The sequence below is a fragment of the Ailuropoda melanoleuca genome, chromosome 2, assembly GCF_002007445.2.
Source record: "Ailuropoda melanoleuca isolate Jingjing chromosome 2, ASM200744v2, whole genome shotgun sequence".
Lineage (NCBI taxonomy): Eukaryota > Metazoa > Chordata > Mammalia > Carnivora > Ursidae > Ailuropoda > Ailuropoda melanoleuca.
The window spans coordinates 21906484-21919358 of NC_048219.1; the positions used below are offsets into that span (position 1 = coordinate 21906484).

The 12875-nt window shown below is 35.8% G+C and overlaps 1 protein-coding gene across 2 annotated transcripts in view; it reads right to left on the reverse strand.

Annotated features, from left to right (window-relative positions):
* IPP (intracisternal A particle-promoted polypeptide) overlaps positions 1-12875 on the reverse strand; it is a 37819-nt gene that overhangs the window by 15523 nt on the left and 9421 nt on the right. For both annotated transcript variants that reach the window (XM_011225306.3, XM_019799898.2), the window contains exons 4-7: positions 7060-7215; positions 5892-6059; positions 1395-1532; positions 776-898 (exon numbers count right to left, since the gene is read on the reverse strand). In XM_011225306.3, the coding sequence (XP_011223608.1) occupies positions 776-898; positions 1395-1532; positions 5892-6059; positions 7060-7215 (585 nt within the window). The remainder of the gene's footprint in view (positions 1-775; positions 899-1394; positions 1533-5891; positions 6060-7059; positions 7216-12875) is intronic.

The window sequence follows — 12875 nt, forward strand, 5'->3', positions numbered from 1 at the left end:
TATATAAATCTGCTCTCCAACTCTGGACTAAGAATCAGGTTCTACTTGACAGTGCTTACCAACTACTTCTCAGGGTATAGTAAACAATTAAAATAATGTTTGTACACCATTTTAATATGTGGTACAACATTTTTCAAATCTGTCACAGCATTATATTCTGTGTAGACTGAATCACAATGTGCCCTGTAAGAAAACACTGAAAATGCTAAAAGAAGAGACAGTGAAGATTGTTTTTTATACCCTCTTGCTACTTAGAACTACTTACTAAGGACTGTTGGGAGAGAAAATGACAAAGATGGACGAAGGTTCAAATGCTTATTTTGCCAGTCAGGCATTTGTGCCTATCTGTGATTTTTAATCCTAGCTTTGTTATTTTGGAAAAAAACGATTATTTTGGCAATAAAGAAATAAAGATATAAGAGGTTAAAACATATAAAATGCTAAAAGCAATACTTCCATACTGTTAGTTTCAATATTCAATATTAACAGACATAAAATATAGTTTTATGAAAATAAAGCTTCAAGCTTAGTTTTTTAAAAAACATATTTTCAAGGGAAAATAATGGAGGTGCCTGGGTGGCTCAGTCAGTTAAGCATCTGATTCTTGATTTCAGCTCAGGTCATGATGTCAGGATGGTGAGACTGAGCCCTGCATTGGGCTCCAGCATGGAGCCTGCTTAGGATTCTCTTCTCTCCCTCTGCCCTGCCCCCCAAAATAAACAAATAAAATAAAATTAAATACATTTTCGGGAAGAATTCTTTAGAAAGCAATTACCTTGCATTTCACAACACCCAAAGTAGTAGCGTGACATAGCCATGTTGCCAACTACTTCCCACTTATTTTCATCAGGATCAAATCGTTCAATGGTGTTCCCTATCTCAGCTCCAACCCATCCACCTGTAACCAAATAGAAAAATGTCATTTCTGGATAAAGGAGTCTTACCTATGAAAAATACCTTAGAAAACACCTAATCTGGCAACTTTATGTTGTGAATGGTTATCACATGGACCAGAGGGGTTATTTGTCCAAGATGATACAAAAAGTTAGAATCTGACTATAAAACTTGGATATTAACTCTCTGCTTAGTTTTCATCAGAGATTTAAAAAAACAAAACCAAATAAAAACAAAAGCTCATCATATTGCTTAGGAAATAAGGTATTTTGCAAAGCTACCATTTTGCTTCACTGCGCATCTTATCTACACTTTATCTCCATCTCCTTCTAAGAGCTCCACACTTGACAATATTCCCCAAGTAACTCAATTTTGAAAATAAAAATTTATAAAGCTAAAAAACATAAGTTGCTTATGGGAGGGAAGAAAAATGTCTAAAGTGATTAGATTCTAAGAATTTAAATAGTACTAGATATCCTTAAACTGAAAAGCATAATTACCCAAAGCATAGATAGCCCCGTAACACACACACACTCCCAAGCCACAGCGGGGGTGATTCATTGAAGCTACAGTTGTCCACTGTTTAGTAACTGGATCATAGCATTCAGTACAGTCAAAAATCATTGAATCCTTTTCACCTGAGTTAGATAAAAGAGACACATATCAGAAGGTTTAGTAATGCTAATTGCCTAGAACCATAATACAATATTCAGTAGCATTCCATGTTATTAGAAATTCAACTTTTATGTCTGATTTTATACTATTCATTAAAATTAATTTGCCCAGTGTTATTGTAAATCATTAGCACTGTCATTTATTAAAGCCCACTTAATGAAGCAATGCATTTTCCTATTATCTATTTCTAATTCTACCACCCAAATAATCCATGTAATTTTTGAGGATAAAATTTGTACTTTAACACTTCTGTATTTTTTCATGTATTAGTATGGATACCTGGCTCTGGTATAATTTGAATTTTAATGCAATCCTTACCTAGCAACAAAGAGAAAATAAAAATTTCTAAAAAGGTACCACTTAAGATAAAATTTTAAAATAGACTCTACCTAGAAGTAAGTCTAATCAAAGATTGTACAAGATCTCTGGCAGATAAATTAAGGAGTATCTAAGTAAATGAAGAGATATATCATGTTCATGAATTAGAATCCCCAAACTGATTTATAGATTTAAAGTAATCCCAATTTGAAACACACTTTTTTTTATTGTGTTAAAATACAAGTAACATAAAATTTACCATCTTAATCATTTTTAAGTGTAGAGTTCAGTGATGTTAAACATATTCATATTTTTGTGCAGCCATCACCACTATCCACTCCCAAAATTCTTTACATCTTTTAAAACTGAAACACCATACTGATTCAAACAATAAATCCCCATTCTTCCCTCCCCCAGCCCTAGACAACCACCACTATACTTTATCTTTATGACTTTGACTACTCTAAGTACCTCATATAAGTGGAATCATGCATTATTTTTATTTATTTTCCAACTAACATTTTAAAAATTTAAATTCAATTAATTAACATATATTATTGGTTTCAGAGGTAGAGATCAGTGATTCATCAGTCTTATATAATACCCAGTGCTCATTACATCACGTGCCCTCCTAAATGTCCGTCACCCACTTACCCCACCCCCCACCCCTCCCCTCCAGCAACCCTCAGTTTGTTTCCTATGCTTAAGAGTCTCTTATGGTTTATCTCCCTCTCTAATTTCATCTTGTTTTATTTTTTCCTCTTGTCCCCTATGATCCACTGTTTTGTTTCTTAAATTCCACATAAGTGAGATCATATGATAATTGACTTTCTCTGATGGCTTATTTCACTAATCACAATACCCTCTAGTTCCATCCATGTCATTGCAAATGGCAAGATTTCATTTTTTGATGGCTCAGTAGTCTTCCATCATCATGCATTATTTTTAAAAACAGATTTGACAAAAGAAAACAAACGTTTGATGAACTGGTTCTAAAATTGATATGGAAGTACACAGGGCCCAGAATAGTCAAGTACTCCCACACAAGAGTAGTAAAGGGAGAAATTGTCCTATCAGATAAGCTTATCAGACTTACAACTGAGCTATAGTAATTAAGATAGCGATATACAGAGAGACCACAGAAAAGAAATTCTAGAAACAGATGCCCACATATATGATTACCTGATATATGACAGAGTTTGCACTGCACAGCAGTAGGGAAACAAAAGTTTTTTATGCTGGGATAACTGGTTATATAAATGAGGAAAAGATGAAACTGGTTCCCTACTCATATTATCTAAAAAAGTCAATTCCAGGTGGATTACAGACAGACATTACAGACATACAGTTAGTTCTAAAACTAAAATTTTAGAAAACAATTAAGGTATATCTCCTCATGACTTTGGAGTAGAGAAGGATTTCTTTAAAAAGATACAAGAAACACTAACCATAAAGGGAAAATAAATAATAGAGTTAGCTACATTAAAATGAAAAATATGTTTATCAAAAGATATCATTAAGTAAAAAAGATACCATAAAGACAGTGAAAGATGAAGCCACAGAGTAGCAATAGGTATTTGCAGCACATATAACTTTATGAGGACCTGGAATCCTGAACATATAAAACTACTGTGCAGAAAAGAACCAGCACAGCAGGCCTGGGAATGCCTATCCTTAGAAAGGCCTGCTTGCAAGATTGACCCTTGGCTGGAGTCTGGGAACATAGCTCGTAAACAATTCCCTACACTGATACAAAAATTTCCCTAAATAATAAGAGTGGCTTTTTGCAGTGGTAAAAATGTTCTGGAATTAAACAGTGGTAATGGTTGCACAACTTTGTGAATATGCTAAAAACTACTGAACCATATACTTCAAACGGGGAATTTTATGGTATGTGAAGTATATCTTAATTTTTAAAAACAGTATTTAGAATATTAACCCAGATATGTATGTATGTAGAAGGAAATAAACCAAATATTGTCATTATCCCTGGGTAATATGAGTAGAGTATGGGTGATTTTTATTTTTTTCATATGCTTCAATTTCAGCCAAATTTTCTACCACAAACCTGAATTACTTTGACAATAAAAATTATCTTAAAATTATATATTATAAAATATCTTAAGATAATAATGTTGATAGTATTAATAATAGGTCAAGTTGGGGCACCTGGCTGACTCAGTTGGTAGAGCATGCGGCCCTGGATCTTGGTCATGAGTTTAAGCCCCACACTGGATGTGGAGCCTACTTTAAAAATTTTAAAAATAAATAAATAAACAAACAAATAATAGTGAAGTCATAGCAGTTTTGAAGGGTGCCCATTAGTATTTCTGTGGCATCAGGAAAGGGGACACATGTATATGAAAGTGTCACACAGGACACTGTGACCCCACGTTAAACAGGAGAGTTCATGCAATGAAACTATCCATAATTGCCAAAATGTATATAAAAAGAGCTATTAGAGTTCTAGTCAAAGATTATACAGAATTATGGTCTTTATGCTGACAGAAAGTTATTGCTTAAACTCTTATTTCTTGTGATTTTTGGACTCACCATGGCATTTATTGATTTAATGAACTGAGTTCTTTTTCTTTTTAAGATTTTATTTTATTTGAGAGAGAGAGTGCACACTGGGGTAGGGGTAGAGGGAGAGGGACAAGTAGACTCTGCACCGAGCAGAGCCCAACGTGGGGCTCGATCTCACGACCATGAGATCATGACCTGACCCAAAACCAAGAGTCAGCTGGCTTAACCAACTTAGCCACCCAGTTGCCTCTTTTTTTTTTTTTTAAAGATTTTATTTATTTATTTGACAGAGACAGACAGCCAGCGAGAGAGAGAGAGAGAACACAAGCAGGGGGAGTGGGAGAGGAAGAAGCAGGCTCCTAGCGGGGGAGCCTGATGTGGGGCTCGATCCTGGAACGCCGGGATCACGCCCTGAGCCGAAGGCAGACGCTTAACAACTGTGCCACCCAGGAGCCCCGACCCAGTTGCCTCTTAATGAACTGTTTTTAAGGGACAGTTATGTTCCCTTCAAAAGAGAAGTAAAAACCAAATATTCTCTATATCTCTCTCATCTTTAACTGACAGCAGCGTAGTCAAAAAATAATAATAACATTTTCAAGAGGTGCCTAAGTGGTGCAGTCGGTTAAGGGACCAACCCTTGGTTTCGGCTCAGGTCATGATCTCAGGGTTGTGAGATCAAGCCCTACATTGGGGTCTGCTTGAGAGTCTCCCTCTCCCTCTGTCCACCCTGCAGCTAGTGCTCTCTCTCTCTCTCTCTCAAATAATAATCTTAAAAAAAATTTTTTTTATATACAAGTTTTTGTGTTTTAGACTAACACATAGAAATAAGGCATAAAGATTAGTTCTAAGGGTTAGAGATGACCTACCTAGGCTTGTTGTTATGAAGACAAATTATCCAGAAGTAAATATTGATATAAAAGTGTTAGCATTTATTTCTCTTTAGGTCCTCCTCGATAATTAATTTCTTCCAACATTCAGAACTCCTTTTATTTAATTTTATTAATCATTTTACAATTCATAATAATAGTTTCAGAAAACAGAGGGATTTAAATCAAGAAATATATCCCAATGTCTAGCTGACTTAGTTTTTATAAATCTTACTGTCCAGGAAGCTATGTTAATTAAAAATGATTTGTAATACAACTTCCAGTATGTGAAATTAAATTTTGAAATTAAAACAATTTTTATCACAAACATTGACCTAAATTTTGGTGCCACATTTTATAAACAACTTTTCATCAAAACCAAACCTAAGTATTCTGCCTTGGGATAAATCACAGTATCCCTCTGGTCGAAAACATTCAATATCTTCTGTTTCCTTTTTCTTTTTTTCATTCATTTATTCATTAAATATTTATTGAGCACAACCATATCTATGTATATACCCCATAGTACCTAACAATATATATAAGTCATATAAGATGCAGCCAACTTACAGCTAGAGACTAATAAGGGAAAGAAGACATTTTCATTATTACCTCCAATAGCGTAAACCATCCCTCTCAGAACTGCTACTCCTAGCCCGCATCGAGCTTGATGAAGTGAAGACACGGTGGTCCAGTATTGGCTAAAGGTGTCAAAACGTTCTACACAGCTGAGGGCTCTGCTATCACTCCAACGACCCCCCTGCAACCGAGTATATCCACCTGAACGAAGGAAAGGAGATACATGCAAATCACTTACTGCTAAATATGGAAATGACAGAATGAGAAAAATCTAGCCCTCTACTTCTAGACATTCAGTCTATAACTATTTCATAGCAAGGAATAAGTGCTTTAGAGCTTGCCATATATATATATATATATTATTCTTAAATGTGCCAAGTCCTGAAAGATGATGGCTTAAATGCAATGAGGTCAACTAGTGTTCTACCAGCTGGTTTTGGTTATAATAGAATGTTAGATAAAACATAAAAGGAGTTGGTTATCTGTCAAGTTAGGAAGTCTCATTATGACTTCTACTAGTATCTTTTTCAATTAAAAATAGTGAGTTGAAACCCTTGTTTAACTGCACATCCCATCAGTAAAAAGAACTGTAGCATGCACTCAAAAATTACGTATTTATATATTATAGCATACATGAAATTATACATATAACATACAAATTCTAAGTTATGTTATGAAGTATATATAAAATATTATGTATATAAACTTGGATAATCTGTCTATATATACATCACATATTAATAAGACTTAATGCTTTTTAAAATAAAAAAGATCTTTTATATGTTCACCTGATACTTCTGTGGATTATTCTGCACACCCACACGTTAGAGACCACTGGTTCCTATAATCCCTAATCATCTAAGACACCATGAATAGTTAAAAATGTTGAGATTTTCCTTATTTTTCACTAAAATCACATTTTTAACTTTTAAAGCAATGTTTCATAAGTCAGTTGCTTGACAATAATTGGACAATCTAAGAACCCAACAATTTAGATCACAGAATAATAGATGTCAAATAAATAGCTATTTATTCTTAGATGTATCCACTGTATTAAACACAATTTGTATCTTATATGTGAAATTAAATATGCTTATTTGACATACTTGCATATTCTGATGTGTAAAATAATAACAAAATATTAAAAGGTTTTAATCCTAAAAATAAAGATTATTTGTATCACTTTTTAAAAGGTTCTCACCTACTGCATACAGGTACTTTCTTGCTTTCTTCCGAGGTCGAACCTTAGACGTCTGCAGAAAACTACAAAACTTGTTCTCTTTGGGAGATTTGCACACCTCACAGTACTCTTTCAAAAGTGTTTGCAACGCAACACGAAGATTAAAATCGGATACTCCTAAAGCAAGTTTAACAAAATACTGTTTTAATCAACTTTTAAATAATATTGAAAAGGCATGTTTCCATAAAGATAGAACACATTTATCAAAAAATAAAAACTCATCATCAAGCAATGGTGATTGTTTCCAACAATACCAAATATTATTTTTCTCATTGTTACTAAAGAATATACTTTCCTTGGGGCGCCTGGGTGGCTCAGCTGTTGGGCGTCTGCCTTTGGCTCAGGGCGTGATCCCGGCGTTCTGGGATCGAGCCCCACATCAGGCTCCTCCGCTGGGAGCCTGTTTCTTCCTCTCCCACTCCCCCTGCTTGTGTTCCCTCTCCTCACTGGCTGTCTCTACCTCTGTCAAATAAATAAATAAAATCTTAAAAAAAAAAAAGAGAGAATATACTTTCCTTAAATCAAAGATTGTTTTAACAATATGCTTCATAATATCTAATTTAAAAATTCATGTGTGAGGGCGCCTGGGTGGTTTAGTCGGTTAAGCTTCTGCTTTTGGCTCAGGTCATGATCTCAGCATCATGGGATCGAGCCCCACATCAGGCTCCCTTCTCTCTTTCCCACTCCCCCTGCTTCTGCTTTCTGTCTTTCTCTGCCAAAAAAAAATAAATAAAATCTTAAAAAAACAACAACAACTCATGTGTGAGGATTTCTAAACAAAGACGGCAAGGTGAAACAGGATATTATCCAACAAAATGGAAAAATAAAATAGCCAAATATTCTATACTTATGATTTAATAACTGAAAGATATAAAATTATATCACATACTTTAAAATATGATAGTCAAAGCAAGAAACAAAAGATTCTAGTGGGATGAGGTCTATCTCCTAAAAAGATTTTGAGCATGACTGGGTAGACTGTTCCTGCTCAAGGATGTTTAGCTGAGGTGAAGTGGGGATGAAAGTCAACTTATGTCCCACTTGGCAAGCTATAAGACCTGGCCCCTTGAAAGGGACTATTTTCTAATTTGCACAAAGGCACCGCATATGTCAGCAAGGGACTGTCTCCAAGCCTTGTCCCTATATCCCAGAAGCCATATTAAGGAAACAAAGTCAATTAACCAAATCTTGAGAATTCTCACTAATGACTAATAATTTTGTAAGGTAGAATGAGCAGGTAAGAAGCAGAACTGAGAAGTCAAAGAAAAAACCATTACAAAAAATCCTTCATAGGACCATCGGTAAAGATACAATCACCAGGGCTTGCCATCTAACAGAGCATAGTACCAGCCAAAGTCCATACTAGTGAGACACATCCTTAGCTGGGTTAAGTAAGCCCTGACGCAAGATCAATAATAGGATCTTAGAGAGAGCTCAGAGCCCAGGTCCCTAAGCAAATATCTAAGCCTTAGCAGATCCCTGTTCTTCCACCACTTTCATACCTCAGGCTAGAAAGAAGTGGCAAGAACACAACACAGTCCTCAAATTTTAGCTAGAAGTTACACTAAGGTAGGAAAGGTGTCAAGGAGAATTAGTTCTTCCATTATCAGAGTAAACTGGTTTGAAGAGAGCTGCCCATGTTATACATGAGCAATATATCAAGAAGTAACAATATAACCATTAAAATATATCCCAGGAAAAAGAAGAGAAAGAGATTGAAGAATTCATTCTGGAAGAAAACATTAGCCACAAACAAAAACAGACTTGCAAGACATGCTTCACAGGATAGAAAAATATAGATCTGGGGGGCGTGGCTGGCTCAGTTGGTAAAGCATGTGACTCTTGATCTCATGGTTGTGATTTCAAGCCCCACACTGGACGTGGAGCCTATTTAAAAAAAAAAGAGGGGCGCCTGGGTGGCTCAGCGGTTAAGCGTCTGCCTTCGGCTCAGGGTGTGATCCCGGCGTTCTGGGATCGAGCCCCACATTGGGCTCCTCTGCTATGAGCCTGCTTCTTCCTCTCCCACTCCCCCTGCTTCTGTTCCCTCTCTCACTGGCTGTCTCTCTCTGTCAAATAAATAAAATCTTTAAAAAAAGAAAAGAAAAGAAAAGAAAAGGAAAAGAAAAGAAAAGAAAAGAATATAGATCCTATTTTTAAAAAAAGAGCTCAAAGGCAGAATGAGATGCCTTACTAAGGAAACAAAGAGAGAGCTTGAAATGATAGTATTACAAACTTAATAAATTAGAAACAAGAAACACAATAGATATGAAAAATCAAACCACGAATTTGGAGTAAAGACTCAAGAAAACAACTGTGAATACAGAATAAAATAAAATACTTTAGCAGTAGAAGATGATAAATATGAAAGACAAAGAAGTTCCAATAAAATGATGAAGACTGGGGCTCCTGGGTGGCTCAGCCAGTTAAACATCTGACTCTTGATTTTGGCTCAGGTCATAATATCAGGGTCATGGGATCGAGCCCTACGTCAGGTTCTGCACTCAGCATGGAGTCTACTTGTCCCTATCCCTCTCCTCCTCCCCCTGCTCTCGCGTGCACCCTCTCTCTCTAAAGTAAATAAAATCTTAAAAAAAAAAAAATAAAGGATGAAGACTACCAAATGAAGCATTTGAAGTATTGAGAAATTTCATACAGGAAGATTTCTCCAAAATGAAGGAAAAGCTGAACCTTTAAAAGGAAAGGGTATATAATTATACTCTAATGAAAAATGACAAACTTTAACACAAATCAAGAATAAAAATAAATAAAAAGCCATTATCATTTCCCACTAATTTGAGTGTCATATTTCAGAGAATATAGATTTATAGTTGCTTCCTGAAATAACTAATCAGTTATTACTAATTAATAAAAACAATGAGAACTACTAGGTTATGAAAGAATGAACCTGTTCTCATGGTTCAAAGGTACATCTGGGGGCACCTGGGTCGCTCAGTTGGTTAACCACCGACTCCTGGTTTCAACTCAGGTCATGTGTTCATGCGTTGTGAGATATAGCCTATGTTGGGCTCCTTGCTCGGCGGGGAGTCTGTTTGTGATTCTCTCTCTCTCTCTCTCTCCCCCTCTGCCCCTCCCCCTCCTCGCAGGCACACAGTGCTCGTTCTCTCTCAAATAAATCTAAAAAAAAAAAAAAAAAAAAAAAAAAAAAAAAAGAATATTATGTCTACCCATGGGATACCTGGCTGGCTCATTCGATAGAGCATGCAACTCTTGATCTCAGGGTTGTAAGTTTGATCCTCACATTGGGTGTAGAGATTACTTTTTTTTAAAGATTTTATTATTTATTTATTTGACAGAGAGAGAGAGAGCACAAGGAGGGGGAGCGACAGAGGGAGAGGAAAAAAGCAGGCTCCCCACTGAGCGGGAGCCCAATGCAAGGTTCAATTCCAGGACCCTGGGATGAGGACCTGAGCTGAAGGCAGAGGCTTAACTGACAGAGCCACCCACATTTTAAAAATCTTGAAAAAAAAAAAAAGAATATTATACCCATTCAAATTGCTGTCAACTTAAGAAAGCAACAGGCAGAAATTCTCAAGTATGAAAAGAATTCAGGAAATACAGTAATCATGAACTTTTCTTGAAAACAATACTTGGTGATGAAATCCAGCCAACCAAAAGACAAATCAAAGAAGAAAATTTGGGAATAAAAAGACTGAAAAACTGGTGAACAGCATCAAATTCCATTTAAATACAGAATAAAAGCACAGAGCTGGGAAATGATGATTGAAAATAAAATCTATATAAAGGTATAAACCTTGACTGGTGACATAGGAAGAAAAATAACAATGCTAATTACCTTATTTTTCTTCGTGAGTCTATACTGTTTAAAATTGAAACACAAAACACTGTATGTTTAAATATATTGGGATTCAAATTTAAGAATAATAAATAAAAATAAAATTGAAACACAAATGAAACTTTTATTTCATCTTTTAATGATTTTCATCTTTGGTCCTTAACTTGATAAGAACTTTTTAGAATGAGTGTTTTTTTTTTTTTAAAGATTTTATTTATTTATTTGACAGAGACAGACAGCCAGCGAGAGAGGGAACACAAGCAGGGGGAGTGGGAGAGGAAGAAGCAGGCTCATAGCGGAGGAGCCTGATGTGGGACTCGATCCCAGAACGCTGGGATCACGCCCTGAGCCAAAGGCAAACGCTTAACGACTGTGCCACCCAAGCACCCCACAGAATGAGTGTTTCTTAAGATAAAGAAATATTCATCTAAAATTAGTTATTACTTCATTTCTTCTTAAACTTTTAATGAGATTTAAGTATACATTTTGTATTATAAATAATATGTATAGAATGATTCTTATGTTTTTTTCTGTTTATCCATCCAACCATACATCCACCCATCATCCATCCTCCTACACAGAGATATCTAGAATGATGTTTACTAAACATTAATTATTTCTGGATGGTGAACTTTGGGAGAATTTGTTGTTTTATAATTATTACCTAAACATTTATAAGAGGATGTACCATTTTAAAAAAGTAGTCATTCTCTAAAATGGCAAGAAATAGATGTGTTATCACATAGCTAGTACTATTAAATTGCCTGAATTATTCCAGTGGTAAATACAAAAAACATACACCAGTGGGAAAATCTACATATTTCACATAACATAATTTTTTTTTAAAGATTTTATTTATTTATTTGACAGAGATAGAAACAGCCAGCGAGAGAGGGAACACAAGCAGGGGGAGTGGGAGAGGAAGAAGCAGGCTCATAGTGAAAGAGCCTGATGTGGGGCTCGATCCCATAACGCCGGGATCACGCCCTGAGCCGAAGGCAGACGCCTAACCGCTGTGCCACCCAGGCGCCCCTCACATAACATAATTTAACCATTTCTATTAAGTCTTTTGCTCTCTGAATTTTGTGGTAGTCTCATTATTTTTCTACATAAATTGCCTACTTTTTCTCTAATATGATCAAAAAGAAAAAGTTTCCAAACTGAAATATATTAAAATCTTTTAAAAAAATCCTCCATGTACTTCTCCCTGATGCCTTGCAGTTTTACTCCAGTGAAATACCTTTAGCTGACAGCTATTGGGCATGCTTAACAAGCAGTACAAGATTTGAATATTATAACATTAAAAAGCTATAGGGAAACATGCCCCAACCCTAGGTAACTTTCCCTTGCTCCTTGCAAAGGAACTTTCCTGTAGCACTCTGTATCTACAGAACTTGGGAAAAGACAAACTCGACCATGAAAGCTTTTGTCCCACTCCTAAATTCTCATATGATTCCAGCAAAAATGTGTATAATAATTTCTTTCTTCATGTTTTAGCATTTAAATACAGCCAGTCTTCATTACTTGTGGATTCCTTATTTATGAACACATCTACTCATTAAAATACATTTGTAACCCAAATTAACACTCATGGTGCTTTCCTCGTCACTCACGGACATGCTGCAGAGTGGAAAAAAATTTGCACGTTTCTAGGTGGGTAATGAACAAGGTGATGCTCTGCCCCGTATTTCAGCTCTCATATTATAAACAAGTGTCCTTTTCACAGTCTGTTTAGCGCCATGTTTTTCACATTTGGGGGCTTTTTGTTGGTGATTTTATCTTTTTTATTTATTTATTTATTTATTTATTTTTATTTGACAGAGATAGAGACAGCCAGCGAGAGAGGGAACACAAGCAGGGGGAATGGGAGAGGAAGAAGCAGGCTCACAGCAGAGGAGCCTGATGTGGGGCTCGATCCCACAACGCCGGGATCACACCCTGAGCCGAAGGCAGACGCTTAACC